Source organism: Pithys albifrons, chromosome Z (assembly GCF_047495875.1).
Source record: "Pithys albifrons albifrons isolate INPA30051 chromosome Z, PitAlb_v1, whole genome shotgun sequence".
In the NCBI taxonomy this organism is placed as follows: domain Eukaryota; kingdom Metazoa; phylum Chordata; class Aves; order Passeriformes; family Thamnophilidae; genus Pithys; species Pithys albifrons.
Window position 1 is genome coordinate 10,568,545 of NC_092497.1, and position 21,791 is coordinate 10,590,335.

Sequence of the window (21,791 nt, forward strand, 5' to 3'; positions counted from 1 at the left end):
GGTGCCCATCTCGGTTGAAATGGCTTCGGTCAAATTCCCATTTATTATTTAGATTCTTTGAGTTTATGCCCTTGAGTCCCTGTTTACGATGGTACACAAGAAAGCAAGGAGCAAACGAGCTGTGTCTTTATTGCTACAAAGTGGGTTCACCCAGCGGACAAGACAGAGGAATGACACGTGCCACCTCCAAAAAGCCTCGTTAACACACTTTTGCTCCTCAAGCAGCTAATTAACATAGCAATTAAGCAACTGGCCCCATTGTAAACTGAGAGCATTTTCGCCTGATTGAACAGGACTTCCTCTGCTCTCACCTGGCTGCAGCATTATATCAGGGCTACTTTGCTTAATCTTCGCATGTGCACGTGTATAGTAACTATGTAAAGTCCTGATGAGTTGTCTCGAAGAGCATCAGTCTGCTTCAACACCCCAAGTTGCTTTTACTTCCGAAAGGCACAGTCACAGCATACAACCCTAAAGGTCACTGCTCTACTTTTCTAATTAGCACAAAAAAAATCCCCAACTGCCAGCGCAGGCACGGGCCAGTTCATGCTCAGCTTTGCTGCTTGGACGCCGAGGCTTTGCCGAGTCTTTTGACTGCTGGGTTGCCTGAAAGCTGTAGCCAAGCTGCTCCTTCACTGGGGTCAGGCAGAAAATGCCCATTGCGGGGAGGGGGCTGGCTGGGGATGGGTCTATGCTGTCCCTGACTCCCAGTCCTTGCATGCCAGCACCACAGCTCGCTCTGCACGGGGGATGTGGCATGGCTGCAGACTTGAGTACCAGGGATTGCTTCACTCTGTGCCCGGGTCCAGGTTCCCCACCACCCACCAGCTGCTGTGCCAGGAAGACCAGTGTGTCCCATGCAGGTGTGGGGCTGGACTGTAGGGCCTGCACTGCTCTGCTGAAGCACATCAGCTGGGGGAAAAAAAGCGATTGCCACAGGATGTCCCAGCCTGTGATCCAAGCATCACTGGGCATCCCTGGGAAGAACCTGGGCAAGCCCAGGGGCAGCAGTCTGTGAGGGGGAAGGGGTTTGCTTGAATGAATGGGACATCCCAGACAGGCATGCAGCAAGGCTGGAGCAGAGGGAGTGCAGGATGTGGGTGCTGGAAGGGAAGGCAGAGGAGGGTGAGGGTGAGAGTGAAGGTGAGGATGAAATGCTGCCCAGCCTCCAGCATATGCAACAGCCCTGGAAATGCATCTTGCAACACGTTTTTTTCCCATATTGTCCCTTTGTTGAGCCACAGCTTCAGTGAGTCTTCTTGAACTATCACAGAGCAGGGGCTCCCATGGCAGGAAAGGGCTGGAGCCCTTTCCAAGAGAGGCATATTGAAACCCTTTCCAAGAGGGAGTTTCAATACGCCACAGGCAGTAGCATGAGCTCCTTTTTTATCTCCATGCACAGCCTGCAGGCCCCATGCACCCCAGACTTGGCAGAACCTGGCATGGGTCCACTCACCACAGCAGTGCTGGGGCCAGCAGCCATCATCATTTGAAAGGGGAGCTCGGCCCCGCTGCCTTCTCACAGATCCAGAGGTGCAGGTCATTGGGGCCGGTGCACTGGGCAGGTTTGATGTTCCCACGGCTTATTACAGCACAGGACCCATTCGACTTTGACTGCCATGGCCTGGATGGGGAAACAACACATCAGGGGCTGACACCTTCTGGCCACAACCCCGACTGTGACGACTGTCTCTTGTATGTTTGCATAGGAGTGGTTGGATGCTACAGTCAAGTGGGGGATTCCCCAGTCCTCCCCTACTGACTTCACAGGCTGAAGGCTCAGCTTTCTCATGCCTTCCTCTGGCAGGCTGAGAAATGCCTCTACAAAGGGTTTGCAGTGCTTGTGACTCCCCTTAGCCTCCCTCCTGCTTGCCTCATGCTCAATGCTGGGCTTTTTTAGCTCCCTGCAGTGGGGAGAGCCCAGTCCCCTTGAGGGCTGGAGAAGCTGCCCTGAGCCGTGGATCTACCTCATGGTAATACCACATGAAAGGACTGAGGATGGAGGGGGAGGAAATGAGCAGGGGCTGCATACCCAGCACCTGGCCAGACTGGTCTGTTCCTCCCCGCTGCTCTCAGACACTGCAAGAGGAAGCAGCAGCGAGCTGAGAGGCAGCTGCACGTGGCGGGGAGAAGCCCAGTACTCTCCGTGGGCGGGAAGACTTGATTTCCTCTCGGGGAGGCACGTGGGGGATTGGTGTTCAAATACCTTGTCTAGACCCCAGATAAAACTTGCGGTTTCTTTTGTCCACTCCGGCTGCCTCTTGCTTCTTAGGCCCTGCATGTTTGCCCCCAAATCTTGGCTTGCCATCTTCGTGTCCTCTAAGCGTCTCACCACATCACTGCGCCTACCTCCCTCAGGCCCTGCTGCTCTGATGCTCTTTGTTTCCCAGAGCTTGTGCCTTGAACTAAGTACTAATGGGATTTAAAACGCTTCTGAAAGTTGTGCTGGGGGAGGGGAGGCAAGAGGCTGTGCTGCCAGGTACCTTTCATAAAGGGAGCCATCCACCCAGAACCAGGCATCTGAGACCCCCTGGCCCTCCGGGTCCTCTTCCTCCAGCCAGCCATAGTCATACCAGGGGAAGCTGCTCTTCTGCAGTCCTATCCAATAAGGGATATCTGCATTCTTCAGGAAGGTCTGGGGAAGAAAAGAAAGGGCCTTTTAACAGTTTTTCCATGATACCTATGTAATACAGTGTTTGCAGGGGGCCAGCATCTCCCCAGGGACCTGGAGCTTCTTGGGGCAGTACAGCCTAGCAGCCCTGGTGCCTTGCTCAAGCTTGAGCAGCAACCAGGGGTGGCAGAGCCTCTTTGCTCCATGTCCACCATGTGCTCCACAGATCAGCCTTTCACCCTCCAATGTTTTGGCAGATCAGGGGCCCCCATAACAGCGTTAGCCCACCTAGAGACCCCAGGTCTGGATACACCAGCTCCTGCCCTCAGGTCGCCCAGCACCCTACCGGCACAGTCCAGCGACTCCAGGATTTGGTGATCAGGAGCTGAGAATATGTCCTCTCGCACTCATCTCTGCTGTCCTCCCATGTCTTCTTCTCCGAGGAGATGAAGAGGCACTTGCCCCTGTACAGCAGCCAGCCTGAAGGGCAGCAATCTGCAGGCAGGGGCACAGCTCAGGTGCTTGTTCAGCCCCAGATGCCCTGGGGGGGATCAGGAACAGCCCCACATCTCCCCAGCAGACATCACAGGCTTAGCCTCTCCTCCAGGCATAGCATCAGCCTTGGACCACCCTGCTTCCACCGTGTGGCCAAAAAAGCCAGTGCTCATGCCTTGACACTGCACCTGCTGAGGGATGTCAGTCACCTGAGGCACCCCATCCCTGCTGCCTCACCACCCTACCTATGGCCGTGCAGGAGCGCAGGACAGCCACAGTGCTCTCGCTGTTGTTGAGCTTCCCCTGAACCTCCTGCATCTCCTTCTCCATCTTGCCCAGGATCCCCTTGACACGCCCCAGCTCGGCACTCAGTCTCTCCAGCTCCAGCTGGCTGATGTTGCCCTCATGCCACGCTCGCTGCAGCTCCGCTCTGGCCTCTGCCAGCTCCTGCTCTGTCTGCTCCAGGCTCTGCTCCCGTGTGCTCAGCTCCTGTGACAGGCGGCCCTGCTCGGCCGCATGGTCGCGGGAGGCATCCCACAGGCTGCGAGTAACCTGCCAGTCTGGGGACAGGGTAGGTGAGCTGGCCATGGGCATAGGACAGCCCAGGCATTGGGACTGATCCTGCTTGGGGCAGGTAGGATGGGCAGAGCAAGGCAGGGACTTGTCCAAGTTTAATGGGAAAGGATGGGAAGGAAGGACACAGCAGGGAAGTGTATGGTTAAGGGCTGGGCAGAAGTCGGCAGGGGAGAGCAGGGCAAGACAGGATGGGATGTAGCAGCAGATACAGCAGGGCAGGGGCAGGAAGGTGCATCAATATTAGGCAGGGCAATGCCCAGATGGGACAACAAAGGAGTAGAAAGAGCAAGGTGGGGAAGGTGGGTGATGGGAGACAAGGGAGGTGTCCTTGGTGTGTGAGGGATTCATGCCAGCTTGTGGCAGACAGGGAAGAGGGACTCAGCCATGTGTGCATGGGCATGGCCCTATTGCCTCCATGCTCACCCATGGTGCCTGCCCCAGCCCTGCTGCCTCCCTGCCCCAGCCACCCCCAGCCCCAGATATGCCCAGAAACCTGACTCACAGCACACCCCCAGGGCCACAGTGGCCACCAGCAGCAGGCAGGTTGCCAGTAACCCCATGGGAATGCACCACCGTTGGGACCAGTGGCCTGCAAGACACAACAGACAACAGACATCACCTGGAGAGCTGGAAAACCCCTGGCAGCCCCCAGGCCTCCTGCTTGCAGGCAGTGAAGCAGTGGCACGATGGCACAGGTGGCCTAGTGTGGATGCTTCTTCTCTTCCAGGATGGGAGTGGGAGCACCCCAAAACACCACCCACTACCCACGCCAGGACCTCCTCCGGTGCCATGGATTCCAGCAGGGTACTCACCTGGGCTGGGCTGTGTCCCATTCCCATCCTGCCCTGTCTGCGCTGGTTGTGTGTTCTCATAGGGGCTCTCTGCCTCATCTATGCCGAGGGCTGTTGAAGAAAAGCAAGTAAGAGTGGCTGAGTCCATAGAGCTGGGTATGGCAGGGACAGTGTCCCAGTGTCTCTTGGGCTCTCACCTGCCTCCAGCGCCTGGTTGGCCATGCTCCGGCCCCCCATCACTTTGGCAAACCTCAGGTCAGCATAAAGCATGCTCTGGGCCATGTGGACAAGCACTGTGTGAGTCTTGAGCTCTTCTGGCTCCCACTCTGCTTGGGGTGCCTTTCTGGGATGGTCCTACTCCTTCTGATTGTGCCGTCTCTCAAAGGTGCAAAGGAGAAGTGCAGTCAGCATCTGTAGAAGCAGAAGTCTGCTCTGTAGCAGATGGGACCAGTGAAGCAGAGCCACGGGGATCAGCACCCTCTCATTGGTCCCAGAAACACTGGACCTCCCCTCCCACACCCCAGAAGTGCTCATGGTCCCCTTGGGCACACAGCAGGGCCATGGCAGAACAGCCTAAGGTCACAGCCATGGCACAGCTAGGAGGGACCCAAATTCCTGGGCCAGGGAAGAGCTGGGGGAGAGCAGGGCACTCCTCAATACAAGAGCATATGTCCTTGTGAACAATCTGTGGAAGGCTGGAGGTCTTCACAGATACAGATTTCCTCTTCCAGCCTCTGAGAATGGGAAAATCCCCAAGATGCAGCATGTGCCACTGCCTCTTGTCCTCTCCCTTGTCCCCTCCTAGTAGAACCCAGCTTTGGCATAGCTACACACCCCTCCAAGACAGCTACATAGAGCAATGACATCCATTTGCCTTCCCTTTCTAAGACCACAACCCCAGCAGTCACAGCACTTCCTTCTGGGACCCCCCAGCCCTTCAGCATCTCAGAGATCTCTACTGAACTTCATCCAGAGAAAGGCAGGTTTCAAAAGGGACAGAGTTGGGGTCCAGTTGGGCATACCTGGATACAGCCAGTTCCTGCAGCAGGACTGGATGTGCACCATGGTGCTGGTTAAGCACAGCATTACAAGGCCACTGTCCATCAGCTCTGCAAGAGCAGGAGAAGTCCTTCGTCAGTGGAGAAAGGCGAAAATTACAGCCAGCTTCAAAGGGGACCGGAAGGAGGTTTGGAAAGGTAAGGGTTGGACAGCCTCCGCTCAATCTCTTGGAAGAAAATGGAGCATGTCCTTCTGGGCATGGAGGGGCCCAGGACCAGGGAGGACATGTTGGGGGAAGGCCAGTGGGGTTTACTGGGTTATTGCCCAATATGCCTGCTACTTCTTGGAAGCACCAGACAGGGTGCGAGGGGAGAGCAGCAGGGTGATTTATCATGCCCCTTCAAGGTCTGGCACATGATTTACCATAGTGTCCTCTCTGGCAGAGTGGGGAGATGTGGCCATGATGAGAGGAGAAGTGAAAGCTCATGCTGCAATGTAGAAATCCCTTTTAGGCATTACAGCAAACATTTCCGCACAGCAGTGATACGCAAATTCTGGAGTAGAGCACAAAGAAGCAGAAAACTCCATCCTGGATGTGGTCAGCACCAAAGCCACCTGTTCCTACCCGCGAGCCATCCCTGCTCTCCCCTGCCCTAGAGAATTGAGTCAATTCTTCATAGGCTGAGCCCTGCAGCTCTGCCCAGTGCTCCAGCCCAGAGCTGCACCACCCCACTGCCATCCCCGGGGACCCTGAGCAGTCAGGGAACAGGAGGTGGTGCTGGGCCAATGGTAGGACGATACTGCCGCGGCTGTACTTTCCCCTCTGCCACACCCCAGCACACTTCTGCTTCTGCAGAAACCAGCTGAGCTTTTTCTTTTCTGCAGAGCAGTGTCCTCAGCACCATCGGGGCAGACCAGGGCATGGCCCAGAGTGTGGTCTATGCTGACCTGAAGTTTGCCGCGGGGCCCCCATCCACTGTCCCTGACGAGGATGACAGCCCCTACGAGAACGTGCTGCCAGGGCCAGTGGCAGCAACACTCAGCCCAGGTGGGAACCTGAACGCAGCCACTGCCATGGAGACGCCCCAGCACAGGGTGGGCACCGTGTGATGGCAGGGGGACCACGGGGCGATGACTATGGGTTCTTGTCTCTTGCAGAGCACTCACCCCGACGATGGCAAATCCCCACAGGGCTGCTGGCTGCCAGCCTGCTCCTGCTCCTGCTGCTGCTGGTGGCCATCGTGGCCCTGGGAACCTGCTGTGAGTCAGAGTGATGGCTATGGAGTGGGGGGCAGCTGGGAGGGGCACTGGGAGCGGGTGTCGAGTTGGGCAAGGGACAGGCTGCAGGTGGTTTGTCAGGGGTGAGGGATGCCTGTGTCTGGGGACCCAGGGATGGTTGCTGCCTCTTGCATCGCCACATGAGCTGCCTCCCACTACCTTCCCACCACTCCTGCTGCCTCCCATTGCTTTCCAACTGCCTTACCACTGCCTTACCACTACTTCCCATTGCCTCCCATTGCCTCCTATTGCCTTTCCATTGCCTTACCACTGCCTCCTACTGCCTTCTCATTGCCTCTCACTTGCTTCCCTTGCCATCCCATTGCCACCCACTGCCTCCCATTGTCTTTCTCCTGCCTTTTCACTATCTCCCAATCCTTGCCACCATCTCCCACTCTATCACTGCTTTCCATTGCCTCCCACTGTCCTCCCATTGCATTCCATTGCCTTCCACAGACTCCCACTCCCTCCCATTGCTTTCCCACTGCCTTTCCACTGCCTCCCACTGCCTCCCACTGCCTTCCCATCGCTCCTTACCTGCCCTCTTTGCCTTCTCATAGCCTCCCACTGCCTTCACACAGTGTCCCAGTATCTCCCACTGACTCCCACTCCCTCCCTCACCTACCTTCCCATTGCCTTCCCACGACTTCCTGCTGCTTTTCCATTATCTCCTAATGCCTCCCACTGCCTCCCCATTACCTTCCCACCACTTCCTATTGCTTTTCTATTGCCTCCCAACTGCCTCCCACTGCCTACCATTTTCTCTCCTCTGCCTGCCACCACCATGGCTTCCTTTCCTTTCCTACTGACACCCCCCAGGAAAATCTCTACCCACAGCCAGTCACCCTTATCCCACTCTCCCTTGCAATCCCCATGCCTGGGCTGTCCCATGCCCATGGCCAGCTCACCTACCCTGTCCCCAGACTGGCAGGTCACCCGCAGCCTCCGGGACTCCTCCCGTGACCATGCGGCCGAGCAGGGCCGCCTGTCACAGGAGCTGAGCACACGGGAGCAGAGCCTGGAGCAGACAGAGCAGGAGCTGGCAGAGGCCAGAGCGGAGCTGCAGCAAGCGTGGCATGAGGGCAACATCAGCCAGCTGGAGCTGGAGAGACTGAGTGCCGAACTGGGGCGTGTCAAGGGGATCCTGGGCAAGATGGAGAAGGAGATGCAGGAGGTTCAGGGGAAGCTCAACAATAGCGAGAGCACTGTGAGCAGCCTTCGTGCCTGCGTGAATACAGGTAGAGTTGTGATGGGGTTGAAGCACATGCAGTGTTGTTGCTGGGCAGATGTGGGGGCTTATCTCAGCTGTGCTGGGCCCCCTGAGTATCCTTGGGAGGTCAAGTGTCTGAGCTGTGCCCTTGCCCCCAGACTGCTGCCCCTCAGGCTGGGTGCTCTATAGGAGCAAGTGTCTCTTCATCTCTGTGACGTACAAGAACTGGTGGAACAGCAAAAAGGACTGTGAAGAGAAATTTGCTCGACTGCTGGTCCATGATGACTGGTCATCACCTACAGTGCCGGTACAGAACGGGGGTGTTGTGGTACACCAGGAGGGTGGGGCTGGGCAGAGCCCCATGGGGCCAGCAGCAGCAGTATGTGTGGAGGTGCTGGGGTGGCATTGTGAGCCCTGGATTTCCATCCCAGCAGTCTGAGGGGAGGAGAACAGCCAGCTCTGGGACTCCTGGGCATCAGGCAAGTGCTGGTAATTAAGCAGGTGATTCCCTTCCTTCCCCCAGCATTTTGTGCGGGAGTCTGTTAATAAGTACTGGATTGGACCTTTTTATGACAAAGAGGCAGCTTTTCAACGGCAGGACGGCAGTTATATCCTGTAAGTACAAGATTCCTTGGCAGCACCTGCCCTTTTGCCATGCCAGAAAGGTACTGGTTTGCCCCTGTTACATCTCTCAGCAAGAAGGTGATGGTCACAAGAGCAGTGCTCCAAGGGAAGGGGGTCTGGGCAGAGCCAAGCTGTGGATTGCACTGGCAGATTTCCAAGTGGCAGAGCAGAACACCACGAGTTGGAATGCAACCCTTCCTCACACTGGTCGCAGTGCCAGGTTCTATGCCTGCCCCAGAGGCACTGAGACCTGTGGGAAGTGGTGTCCATAGCGAGGATGTTGCTCTGAGATGTACACTCTTTCCTAGCAGTGAATCCTGCAGGGCAGTAACGCATGGGAAAATAAGCTATCCCTACTGCAGGGCTCCCTTGCAGTGGATCTGCGAGAAATTGCCAAAGCTGAGCAGCACATCAGGGACACAACCTCTTTACCTGGCCAAGGACTGACTACTGCCACTCTTCTCCACAAGTGGACTTGGGTACAGGAGCTGGGGGTGCACCCTGAGACTCTGTCCCCTGTGCATACATTGCCTCACCTGCATTACAAAGCACTGGAAAAGGGGATCTGTATTCTAAAGCATGGAAAAAAGTTCTTATTTCCCTCTCTCATGCACACATTATTATACCACCTTGAACTGTGCCTCTGTGTGTTTCTGTGTGCCCTGGCCCAGCACACCTCGCAGGGACCTGGGTCTGCAGTGCAAAGCCCAGCTTCCACCTTCTGTGGTCTCCCAAGGCTGCCAGGGGTGCTCTGTGCAGGATCTGCCATTTGCATTTTTTTTGAGCTGGGGGATGGCACATTGGTGTTCCTCAATCTGTCCATTTTGTGGAGTCCTATGGATTTATAGCCTGTCCCTTCTCTTAGCATTAACAACTATTTTCCTGCCCTTTCTCCTGCCATCATCAGCTGGCCAGGGCTTGGGTTGGGTCTTGCCTGGGAAAACTGCAGGCAGTGGTGCAATCGGCATGAGAAACTGCTGGGAAGGCCTAAGAACATATGGGAGATGGGGGGGGCGGGGAACGGGGAGGTGGGGGAAGCTGAAGATCCTTGAGAACATGGAGGTTGAACAAGGAAACCCTGAAATCATGGGAGTAAAAAGGGTGCCAATGAAGAGCCCTGAGACCATGGGGGTGAATGTGGTAACCCAGAGAGACCTGGACAAGCTCAAGGAGTGGGCCTGTGGGGACATCATGAGATTTAACAAGATCAAGTGCAAGGTGCTGCAACTGGGTCAGGGCAACTCCCAGTATCAACACAGGCTGGGTGATGAACAGATCAAGAGCAGCACTGCTGAGAAGGACTTGCAGTTGCTGTTGGGCGAGAGGCTGGACATGACTCGGCTATGTGCACTCACAGCCCAGAAACCAAACATGTCCTAGGCTGCATCCAAAGTAGGGTGGGCAGCAGGTCAAGGGAGCGAATTCTGCCCCTATGCTCTGCTCTGCTCTGGTGAGAATCCACCTGGAGCACTGCATCCAGCTCTGGGGTCCCCAGCATAGGAAGGACAGTGACCTGTTTGAGCAAGTCCAGAGGACAGTCACACAGATGATTAAAGGGAAAGAACACCTCTCCTCTGAGAAAAGGCTGAGCAAGTTAGGAATGTTCAGCTTGGAGAAGAGAATTTATTGTGGCCTTTCAGTATCAAAAAGGGCTATAAGAAAGCTGCAGAGAAACTTTTTACAAGGGATTGTAGCTGAAGGACAAGGGAATATGGCTTCAAGCTGAAAGAGGGGCGCTCCTGGGAGAGCTTCCACAGAAGGAGGTTAGCAGAGCTGGCCTATGGCACAGCAAGACAAGGACAGGATTGCAGAAGGTCCCCTGCAATCTTAGCTATCATGCAAAACAAAGTCCTGCTGTGTCTGGCTTGTCCTGAGGCGTCCAGATGTGCCCTCCCTGGTGCCCACAGAGGACCATGCTCCCTGCTCTTGAAGTCCTGAGTTCCAGTCTCCACTGCCCACAGTGTTAATTGGCTCTGCCACCACAAGGACATGCTGCTGAATCCTATCCAGCCTCTGGTTTGTGGGTCATCTGGGCCTGTTCAGCACAGCTGCTTACTCGTCCATCTTGACATGTGGGGTTTCTTCTTCCTTCCCAGCTGCAGGATTCACACTTTCCCTGATCCCAATAGCAGCAGCCTCTCAGCAAGCCATTTCTCCAGGCCTCTCTGTACAGCAGCCCTGCCCTCCAGTATACACACTGCTGGCCAGTTTGGTATTGACCCCCAGCTGCTCAAGGCCATCCTCAACCCACCATCCAGGGTACGGAGGAAGGCTTCAAGGACCATCAGGCCAATGATCAACTCTGTAGGGATGTTGCTAGGTGGATGAGGGAGTTGCTGACTCCCACTGCAACCCTCATAGCATTCAAATTTTCCCTCACCCTCTTCTCTTCTCCTGGCCCCATATCCCCACTTTGCCAGTGAGAAGACCATGGAGAACCACATCACAGACGTCAAAGGTTCATGCTAAATGGCCCCCATTGCTTTATCATCATCTACAGCTCAGTGTTCCCACTATCTCTTTAAAATATGGATAACTTCTTTCCCAGTCTGTATCAACAGAGGTTTCCAGTGTGGTTGAACCAACACTACAAGGATATGTCTGTGGCAGGAAGTAAAGAGTGTCTTTGTTGTGCACCCCCAGCTCCTGTTCCCCAGTCATGCAATGAAAAGGAAGTTTTAGAGTTCGCTCCTTGGCCTAGAGAGGAAAGAGGGTCCCAGATGGGCTCCTCAGATTTGTGGGCTTCTGAAAGACTCATAGAATATCATCCAAGTAGAAGAAGTTGCTTATTTTGCCATAGGAAGTTCTAGCACAGAGTGGGAGTTAACTGTTCTTAGAAGGGAAGGAGCATGTAAGAGGTGCTACCTCCATGCTACCAGTTTACTGCCAGCCCCGTGGTGCCCACCACAGGGCAGCAGCACCAGGACCCTTCAGTCATGCAAAGCATCAAGTCCCACAGCTAGGACAGACACCTGGGCAGTGCACATCACATCTACCCATGCACAGCTGATGAAGGTAGGAGAGATGCAGGTGGCCAAGATGGAAAAACTTACTCCTTACTCAAATTCTCATATAGTACCTTGAGTTTATAATGGTGATTTCCATATCCAATCCATACATACAATATGCCTTCAGAAAATGCTGGTGGGAAGAAACTGTTGACCACCCACCTCATGCCCAGCACCCTCTTGGTGCCCTGGAGCCTTTGGGTAGATGGGGGCAGTGAGCAGGAGCCTCAGCATATTTCAGATCAGTGTAGACCACACTCTAGGTATTGCAGGCAGCTGGGCACCAGCAGTCCAGGAACCCAGTCCTGTTCTGCTCCACTGTGGCCAGGTTGCATACTGTGGCTAAGACCATGTGGGATGAAGACACTTCTTCATATACTGAAAAGCAGAAGTAGTTGCTTTATTTGCTAAAAGTGGTTTTATTTCTGAGGATGTTGCTTCAGGGGGAGGGGGGTGAGTGAGCTCCACCTTGGGCAGTATGCTCTGCATCTGTGTCCCCAGGATGTGATGAGCCCATGTGCACTGGCCACAGCAGAGTTACACTGCCCCATGTATCACCTTCCCCCTCCCAACCCTTGCTCAGTACACAGGATGCAGTGACTGTAAGGGCTTGGTCCTCTGAATATGCCTATAAGAATTCCTGGGATGTTCAGGCCACAGCTCCAGGCTGCTGGAACAAGCCATGCGGTCTATATTGAAACCATTAACAGTCCCTGGGACCAAACACCTTCAACTCAAGCCCCAGCAGGCCTTTCAGGCTCTGACACGTCAAGTGAGGGCACTTGCTGGGACCTCCACAGACTGGGAGGCACTAACAGACAAGCTGACGCCCAGACCAAGTCCTCCGTGGGACAGGGAGGCAAAGTGTCACTTCTCAGCTGCATGTCCCAAGAAGCATAAGCACCACACAGCCACCATGAGAGCCAAGAGCTTTCAGGGTACCTGCTCCAGTTTGCACAAAAGCTGCCTTACGCTGCCATCAGGCCATGTGGATACTTGGATTTCTGCTGGCTGAATGCTGGCTTCAGGCAACAGTGCAGCAGAGGCAATTTCCCACTTGTCAGTGATGCAACTGAGTCAGTGAGCTGGAGGATCCACCTCCATCATACCACCCTCATTCTCCAAAGCCAGTCACAGTTACAGGCAGAGTTTATTGGCAAAATGTAGCTACACGGGGTAAAGAGAACTGAGCCAGGAGGCAGCAGTGCACTGGGGTCAGGCAGGGAACATGGTGGTGGGACAGGCTGGAGGTCCCCACACCGTCAGGGCCTCACACAGTTGTAGGTGGTGTTTCCCCAGAGGAAGGCAGGAGGCGAGTAGTGGAGCCACTGCAGAGTGGCTGCACTCTGCTTGCAGATCCATCCGAGGGGTTCTGAGCATGGACCACCTGACAGTCCCAAGCCTGACACCCTGCCACAGGCCTGGTAAGACCTTTTGTAGAAGTGGATTGGGAAGATCCTGTAGGAAGAGAGTGGGCTGAGATGGGATGGGCAGGAAGAATGGGAGTTGTCCCATCAGTAACTCCTCCAGCTGGGGACCAGAGACTGCACAGGGTTGCTGTGGGGGCAAAGCTCACCCTCCCCGTGGAGCACAGTCCTCTACCTCCTTACAGTTAAGCGACATGCTTTGATGCCCCCAGTCCCATCATGCACACAGGACCCCCAGGTCCTCCTTGCAGCGCTCAGCACCAACGGCACCAACCAAAATCTGGGACCTTGCTTTTGGGAGACCTCCCAGTCCCTCACCCAGACAGAGTGTGGGCACCAGGGTCACGTCTCTGCTATCTTCCCTTCCCTAAAATGCCCCAGTGCAGCCCTGGGAAGACAAGAGGAGGCCAAAATATGGAGCACATCCCTGCATGCCAGTGTCCTCCTGTCACCTTCCTGAGCCCTGCTGCTGGACTCTTAGCAGCAGCGGCTGGGAACAAGTTGGCAGCCTCACCCCTTCAGTGTGGTGCCATCCAGCCATTTCCAGTCAGACCCGAAGGCATCCTGCTTCAATCCCACGTGGAAGACCTCCATGTTGGCTGTGCGCACCAGGAAAGCCTAGCACAGGAGAGGACCCAAATGAGCTCCCTGAGGGGACACCCCCAACCCCAGCCACATGATTAGTAATGGGGGCTGTGCAGCATGGGCACAGCATTGCCAGTTCCCTGCCTGGAGGCTTGGCTAGGATTTGGGCACATGAGCCAGAGCCAGGGAGCTGAGACAATGCTGCTGATGGGTGGGTGACTACTGAGGGACATTGAGGTGGTCACCAGTACAGCCCAATGCTCACAGGAAGTGGGACAGGGCAGGCTGGGTGCACTTACCAGGGTGGTGTTGGCTTGGATGGTGACCAGCTGTGCCCCTCTGGAGTAGCAGTCCTCTCTACTCTTCTCCCAGCTCTTTTTGGCAGATGAGAAGTAGTAGCACTGCCCTGCAGCCCAGAGCCAGCCGACCGGGCAAAACTGGCATCGTTCTGCACTCCAGAAACACAGCAGCTGGAATCGGGTGACTGGCAGGGGCTGCCACTAGCCCTCAGCCCAAGGGACAGGAGAGTGACAATGGCCAGTCACTGGGTACCAACCAACCCAGTGTGCTCCTATGACTGTTCCATGGAGACCATCCTCCACTTGCCCTTACTCAGGAGCCCAACCCTAACCCTAACCCTAACCCTAACCCTAACCCTAACCTTCCAGCCCCAGCTCCCCATAGAGAGCTCTGGATGGGAAGATACTCTGGGGAGAAAGAGTCACAGGAATGTGGTGGCACTGGGCAGGGAGTTGAGCTCCAGTTTTGTAGAGGCAATTCAAACATAATTCCCAAAGCACTGGGAACTCAAGTCAAAATTTCAGCTGCACCAGAGCTGGTCGAAAGAGAGCACCAAATGCCATCTGGCACATGGATGCTGATGGCATCCATAATCCTTGGGCTGGTGGCATGCCCAGGCAATGCTGAGCCCTAATGGAGTCTTCTCTTCCAAAGGGGTCCCAGCAGTTCAGCTTGTTCATCAGTGGTGGGGCAGCTCTCTATGCCATGAGCCAGGGGTCAGGCAGCAAGGGTGAAGTAATATTTGGGAATGGGAGATTGTCCTGGAGTATGGGCAGATCCTGCTGCTTGATAGGAATAGCCAGGCCCTCTCCAAACCTTGTCCAGGAGCTCAGCAGGCTGGCTTACCTCGCAGTGTCTGTTGCCCATAGCTGGGGCTCTCCTCCACGCTCCAGAGATCATGGGTGCAGCTCACTTGTTGTTGTACTAAATCTGCAGAAGAGCACAAGGCTGTCCCAGCAACTCTGGGCTCCTGCTCCCAGCAGCAGCACACAGTGTCCTCTCCCACAGGACTACTCCATGGCTGTGGATGAGGGTGTCCCCTGTTTCAGGTACACCAAGTCAGTCAAGATCCTTGAAGTTTTTGCTGTGCTTGGGAGCCCAGCACAACACAGGCTTTCACGGAAAGAGCTGCTGCCTTTTGGTTTTAGTTGTCACCGCTCTCCCTCCTGCTTTTTTTTAAATGCCATGTGATGGAGTGGCCTTCCCCAGCCCACACTGTGCCACAAACTTTCTTTTCCAGCCAAGTAGGCGATGTCTTGCCTCAGCAATTTTCTTGCTTGCCCCAGAACCCTCAGTGCACTCAGCCCCGAGCAGAATGGCCCAGCTCCATAGCGAAGCTGCAGCTCTGTCTGTTGGTACACAAGCCCTGTGTGCCAACCCCAACTGCAATACCCCAGCCACAGAGATCCAGGCACAGGCAGGTAGGTACTCACAATGGAAGCTCAAGCTGACAAGGATGATTTGTGCCAGCAGAAGCACCAGGGAGAGGAGACCCAGGCTGAGGGCTGCCCAGAACCAGGGCAGGCGCACCGGCTGCTGAGGAGCTAAGAAAAGAACTTAATTTAACCTAGACCCTGGGGGACTTGTGGGATCAGTGGGGAACTTCCAACCAGGAACGGTCTATAAATCCCAGGCAGGATGTCAGGACGGAGTGAAAGAGCCCAGGAAAAGTTGGGGAGAGCCCATTTGCATCTGCTTGACCCCTCGTAGAAGTCGTCTCCCTTCAGACAGCATTTTGCATGGGGCATACACAGCAGAACAGGGTCTGCCAGTGTGTGCTGTGGCAATGGGGTACAGTGGGCATCCCCTGCCCTCAAGCCTCTCCTGCTTCCCACTCCGAGAGCAGGCAGTCTGCAAGGAGGCTGGAGAGGAGCTTTATGGGAGAACACACCCAAAAAGGGGGGGGAGCAGGTCTGGGAGAATGGTACTGGGGAGGGCAAGGGGCTGCAGGAGGGAAGAGAACCCACTGAGAGAGCTGGGGTGTCTGGGATAGGGACCACCGCGCCATTACCTGGTGTGGGGGGAAAGCGCAGATCGGCATATGTGACCCTCTCTTCCATCCCTCGATCTCTTGCCTCTGCACCCCACTGGGGCATCAGCAACCCTCTCCTAGACAACTTTGTCAGACGAGTGTGATGCAAAATGGAAAGTGTCACTTCCTGGTCGGGTCCCCAGAGGCACCACCTGGGACACAATCTGGGGGCGTAGTGGTGCTGACAACCATTTGGGGCAAAGGGAAGTCCTCTCAAGGTCAGCACCGAGGCATTCCTGCACAAGGGAACCCCACAACCCTGGTTTTGGGGCAGCAAGTGATTGGGATGGCTGCTAACTCAGATATGGGCCAGGGCTGGGCTGGGCAGCCATATCGTGAAATTATGGAATGGTTTGGGTTGTAAAGGACCTTAAAGATCATCTTTTTCCACCCTCCACTGCCACGAGCAGGACAACCTTTCACTACACCCGGCTGCTCAGAGACCCATCCAGCCCGGCCTTGAACACTTTCAGGGATGGGGCATCCACAGCTTCTCTGGGCAACCTGTGCCAGTGCCTCACCACTGTGACAATAAAGAATTTCTTCTTGAAAGAGGGAAAGCCATATGAGGAGCAGTTGAGGTCACATGGTTTGTTAGGCCTGGAGAAGAGGAGATTGAGGGGAAACCTCATCTCCGTCTACAGTTTCCTCACAAGAGGCAGTAGAGGAGGGGGGCACCGATCTCTTTCCTCTGATGACCAGTGATAGGACTCAAGGGAATGATCTGAAGTTGTGTCAAGGGGAGTTTAAGCTGGATATTAGTTGAAGGTTCTTCACCCAGAGGATGGCTGTACACTGGAACAGCTCCACAGGAAAGCAGTCAGAGCACCAAACCTGACAAGAGTTCAACACATGTTTGGACAATACTCCCAGGCACAAGGTGAGATTGGGGCTGTTCTGTGTAGGGGCAGAAGTTGGACTTTGGGTCCCTTCCAACTCAGGATACTCTATGATTCTATGATTAGTTTCTAATCTAAACCTGCCCTCTGTCAGTTTGAAGCCATTCCTCCTTTGTCCTATCATTATATGTTCTTATAAAATGTCATTCTCCAGTTCGCTTGTAGCCCTTTAGGTACTGGAAAGGTGTTGTAAGGTCTCCTCAGAGCCTTCTCAAACCACCCCAACTCTCTCAGTGTGATCTGCCCTAAGGAATGCAGGGGGAACCTGGGCATCCTTGGGCCACAGGACACATCCCCATGCGCCTCTCCCCAAGCAGCAAGGCCACATTTGCTTACAAGTGGTTTCTGCTGTCCTTTTTTTTTTTTTTTTTTTTTTTGGCATGGGGCTGCAAGTGCATCTCGGCCCCTGGAAGCAGGGGGGTTGGGGTGCTCCTTCCCTGCCTCAGCCCCGCGGGCTGCCGTGATGGCCATCCCTGACGCGCCCCCGAGTCCCCCTGGAGCCCGCGGTCAGGCGGCGACCCCCGCTCCGGCCTGCCCGGTTATGCTGGGGGAGGGTGGCTTGTCCGGGACTCCATCTCCCAGCGGCTCCTCCAGGGGCTGCACATGCTCGATGCGACTCCCGGCAGCTCCCGGCGCGGCGCCCGGTGCGGCGCAGGGGCGGGCGGTGCCGCTCGCGGTGAGACGGGCGGGACGGCGCATCCCGGCGCGGCCGCCGGTGTGACCTCCCGGCTGTTCCCTCTGCAGCAACCCGGGAGGCTCCCGCTTTGGCTCCCGACGGGTCCCGGTGCCACTCCCAGCGGGGCATCCTCCCGGTTCGCCCTCGGGAGCGCGCGGCCGAGCCGCGGGGTTGATCCCGGCCCGGGGCCGAGCGATCTCCCCGTGGCCCCGCAGCATGCCCCGCGGGCGAGCCTGGACGCAGGCGGAGGTCAGCAGCCTCCTGTCGCTCGTGGGGGGCTCGGGGGAGGCCGCCCTGCTCATGGCCTCCACGTCGCGCCCCAACGAGGCGCTGTGGCGGGAGATCTCCCAGGGACTGGCGGCCGCCGGCTACGGGCGCAGCGTGGCCCAGTGCCGCTCCAAGTGGAAGGCGCTCAAGCAGGCTTTCCACTCGGAGCGTGAGACGCGCCGCAGGGCAGGACACCACTCGCCACGGCTGCCCCCGCACTACCGGGCCATGAAGAGTATCTGGAAGGCGGCTGGGCGGCCCGTCTTTGGCGAACGGAGGATGCCAGGTGGGTGCCGGGGATGGACACTGGCCTGAGCAGGGCGGCTGGATGTGGGTTGCCGGGAAAGCGCTGGTGCTGCACGGACATGCAGGGTGTGATGATGGTCCTTCTCTTCCTCTAGACGTGGTGAAGCTGCCCTCTAGGAAGCGCAGGTCAGCCCTCGCCACTCCATCCTCACCAAAGCCACCAGGTACCCATGGGCTCAGGCAGCTGGAGTAGGGCTTGTACTGAGGGGTGGCAGACACTCATTGCCCAGTTATTGAAGCTCTTTTCTGCACCCCCTCACCTCCTTCTGCAGAGCACAATGTTGGCAGGGACACCCCGGGCACGCTGCTGTCCCCACTGCTGCAGTGTGCTAAAGATGAGCCAGAGAGCCGTAAGTACCAACCTGCCCTGCGTCACGGGTCTGCATGGCCACGGCTCCAGCCCAAGCCCATGCCATCATGATGGGAATGGGGGGCTTAGAGGATCAGGGGATCCATCATGTGTCCCTCAGCAGGGATGTTCAGTGATGGGAGTGTTGGGACTTCCCCCTCCAGAGGCTTTGGGTCCCAAGCAGCCCCAGAGCATGAGGGGATGGGGATGGCTGGGACAGGGCAGGAAGGGGTCTCCAGCTCTGACCCAGTCTGAGGGCATGGGAAGGCTGCTCGCTGTCCCATAGCAGATCGTGAGGTTCAAGGTCTGTAAGGGACAATGGCTCCAATACAGCCCAGGGGTCTCTTGTGGCTGTGTGGCACTGCAGGGCATGTGACCCCCGTTCCTTCAGCAGGTCCTGTCTCTTCCCCTTCCCAGTAATACCACAAGGCGTCAGATGAGTTAGAACTGTGCCTGCAGCTCCCCTGCCCTGCAGCCCACCCAGGGGTGTATCTTGCAGCCCCTCCGTGTACAAACTCCAGAGGGTTTGGCACTGAGGTGATGCAGGATACATCCCTGAGTCTGATTTGTGTGGGCGCCCGGCCAGCATCCCACACTGGGTAACTACATTCTGTCTCCCTAAATTCCCCCTGCAGTTTCAAGTGGATGTGGGATTCTCCTTCACTTCCAGTCCTAATCTGTTGTGTAGTGTTGCTGCGCGCTGCTCCGCCGCTGCTGCCTTCCAGCCCAGAGGTGGCTGCATTGCAGTGGTGGGTGAGTGACTCCTGCTTTTGTACCTAGCTCTGAAATGCCTCGGGGCCCTGCAGGGCGCTGTGGAGCTGTGGCTAGGGCATGTTGGGCTGTGGGGCTGGCCAGGGCAAGCCAGGCAGACCCTGGGCTGGTGGTGATCCCCTGGCAAATCCTGTCAGATGGCGTATGTCCCCTCTCTGCTTTCTCCCAGCAGCTGGTGGGGACCACATCACTGGAGTGCCATCCATGCCTCCCAATATGCCACGTAAGGATTTCCTTGCCCTGCTCAGCCCAGTAAAGCCCAGTAAACCCCCTCAGCCCCACGAGCAGGGTCTGATATGGTTCTCGTTGCAGACGCCAGTTGCTGCTTCGCTCCTGTCTCCCTCCTGGGTAAGTACAATGCGCTGGCTACTGTGCTTGTGCACCCTGGGGCAGGAGGTGGCTGCAGCTCACAGGCTATGTGCTCTCATTCCAGGCCATCACACTGACCTGAAGCAGGAAGGAACAGAGGGAAAGGCTGGTAAGTGCAGCTTTGAGCACGTCCTCCTGGTCCAGGGCACAGCTCTGTCCTGTTCTGCCAGTGGGAATGCAGGGCATGGGCTTCCAGAGGCAGTGCCCACCCAGGGCTCTGGGGTCAGGCTGAGCATGGGGCTTGGGTGTCTCCATCACTGGTTATTTCCTCTATGCCAAGCTATCGTGGCACATTCTCCTGGTGAGACGTCCCTGGGGATGGGAAGAGGAAACCCAATGCTGCCAGTGGCTGGTGCAGCATCAGGCTCCCGAGGGACAGCAGCCATGAGTGAGCAGCCAGCAGCAGGTGAAGACACATCAGATGCAAGCCTTCATGGTGGGTCCTCCCTGCAGCATCCCAAAAGCCTCATGGGAAGCTCTCAGAGCCATGGTGAGGTTTTGCTGCCACTGACACCCCTCTCACTGCAGGGTCTGGTGTGGCAGTCTTGCTCCAGAACATCCAGCAACTGCTGGTGCAGATCCTGCAGACATCACGGCAGCAACAGGCGCTACTGGAGAGCCTGGCCAGTGACACAGTCTCCCACCTCCATCTCCTCTCCCACAGCCTTGTGCAGGTGGGTGAGACCCTGCACCAACTCCTGCTCCAGCCACAGACCCAGGCTGGCCCCCTTGGCCACTATGTCCCCCGTATGCCCCTTTTTGAGGATGGTCCTGGAGTGCCCTGCTCTCCTGGTGCTCCCCACACCTCCCCAGATCACAAGGAGGAGCCTAAGCTGTCCCCTGACACCCAGTGCACCCCCCCATGAGTGCCACCAGGAGCAACAGCTTTGCCACACAACCATAGCACAAATCTGTAGCAGAGGTTCCACATATTTTGAAAATTTTTAGAAGAGAGACATTTTAATAAAAATAGCTTTTCTACCAGTGATGACAATTGACCAATTCTTTCCCCCTCTCTGGGGAATGTTCCCCTTCTTACTTTCGAGATGACCAGGAGGGGAACTCCGCTATTTACAACCTCTGAGAAACTCCCAAGCCACCCACTACAGGGCAGATGTACTTTGCGCCTTCCAGCAGCACCTGGGGTGGGCAGGACCCCTGCGTGGGTAAAATGCTGCTGGGCTGCGGTGCAGAGTGGAGCCACTGCCAGGACTGGAGAGCAGGAAGCCCAGATTGCTGGGGTCCATCCCTCTCCACGGGAAAAGTCTGGGGTGGACGATGTTGGGCAGCACTGGAGCTGCAGACGCAGTGTGTGCCACAGCCATAGGCCCTTGTTCTCCAAGTCCTTGGCGAGTCTCTTCAGCAAGAGGGCTTCCAACAATTCGGGGCTGTCACAGCCAGTGCTGTGGGCTTGCCATGTGCTGCGGTAAGGTCCACCTGCTCCAGGAGAGCTTCCTGCTTCAGTACATGTAACAGTAGTTGCAGACATGTTACAGCACATCATGTGTGGCAAATGGATCACTACCTCTTGCCCCAACCCCCACCACATTTACCAGTTAGTGTGCACCTTCCATAGGGATGGATTGACGTGCTGCCTCCAGAATCTCTTTGCCACATCCAAGGGAGAGAGAGTAGTTGAGGTTGCTGGTGTAGGGCAGGTAGATGTCCGAGCAGTAGTCCTGCTATGCCACATGGCACTTGCTGGAGGGCTGGCAGGTAGCCTGCCACTTCTGCCAGAAGAGGAGAGACACCATGTAGGGGCTGGCCCATGCCAGGTTAAGCCCAGCCTTGAAGGTCAGCAAGTTGTCCGTGCTGAAGCAGTTGTCATCTATCTTGAGGATGTATTATGGTGTACCCACTGCTCAAATGCTATGCATAACCTTCAGGGTAAGGTTGCAGCACATGTACCTATAGCTCCTCAACATGATGCCCACAAACTCCTGCCCTTCCCACTACACACTGCTGCCTCGCAGGCTTGCACCACTAAAAAGACCATCTTCGGATGCTTGCCGGGGCACCCTGTGTCCTCCAGATGCACACACGAGCCAGCTGGAGCACCCCACCTGTGGCCAAGCCATAGAGAGGGGGCCAGGAGCATGATCAACAGGGCCTACCAACGAGGTGGCTGGGGGACAGCAAGTGTCACAGCACCAGTGAGCAACACCACGGCCCAGACATCATCTGGCAGGGGAGAAGCATGGGTGAGCAGTGCTTGGAA

At 56.2% G+C, this 21,791-nt stretch overlaps 3 protein-coding genes across 4 annotated transcripts; 1 reads left to right on the forward strand and 2 right to left on the reverse strand.

The window, feature by feature from the left end:
* Positions 1 to 113: 113 nt before the first annotated feature.
* CD72 (CD72 molecule) lies at positions 114 to 4,887 on the reverse strand. 2 transcript variants are annotated; one of them, XM_071580601.1, is made up of 8 exons: positions 4,671 to 4,887; positions 4,495 to 4,584; positions 4,185 to 4,271; positions 3,352 to 3,666; positions 2,958 to 3,106; positions 2,484 to 2,635; positions 1,457 to 1,624; positions 114 to 1,103 (listed from the first exon to the last, which is right to left on the reverse strand). In XM_071580601.1, the coding sequence occupies exons 1-7, from the start codon at positions 4,753 to 4,755 to the stop codon at positions 1,486 to 1,488; spliced, it is 1,017 nt and encodes a 338-aa protein (XP_071436702.1). In that variant the 5' UTR covers positions 4,756 to 4,887; the 3' UTR covers positions 114 to 1,103; positions 1,457 to 1,485. The 2 variants fall into 2 exon arrangements, with proteins under 2 accessions (XP_071436702.1, XP_071436701.1); XM_071580600.1 differs by having other exon boundaries at positions 114 to 1,624.
* A 1,402-nt stretch (positions 4,888 to 6,289) lies between these two features.
* On the forward strand, positions 6,290 to 20,551 carry LOC139684874 (uncharacterized). The gene is made up of 13 exons (XM_071581253.1): positions 6,290 to 6,520; positions 6,631 to 6,732; positions 7,674 to 7,988; positions 8,119 to 8,267; positions 8,484 to 8,575; positions 17,580 to 18,064; positions 18,180 to 18,248; positions 18,324 to 18,434; positions 19,374 to 19,427; positions 19,517 to 19,552; positions 19,638 to 19,682; positions 19,854 to 20,009; positions 20,102 to 20,551. The coding sequence occupies exons 1-13, from the start codon at positions 6,394 to 6,396 to the stop codon at positions 20,437 to 20,439; spliced, it is 2,079 nt and encodes a 692-aa protein (XP_071437354.1). The 5' UTR covers positions 6,290 to 6,393; the 3' UTR covers positions 20,440 to 20,551.
* LOC139684875 (killer cell lectin-like receptor subfamily G member 1) lies at positions 12,706 to 16,033 on the reverse strand. The gene is made up of 6 exons (XM_071581254.1): positions 15,916 to 16,033; positions 15,338 to 15,448; positions 14,751 to 14,834; positions 13,904 to 14,052; positions 13,534 to 13,637; positions 12,706 to 13,050 (listed from the first exon to the last, which is right to left on the reverse strand). The coding sequence occupies exons 1-6, from the start codon at positions 15,998 to 16,000 to the stop codon at positions 12,855 to 12,857; spliced, it is 729 nt and encodes a 242-aa protein (XP_071437355.1). The 5' UTR covers positions 16,001 to 16,033; the 3' UTR covers positions 12,706 to 12,854.
* Positions 20,552 to 21,791: the final 1,240 nt, after the last annotated feature.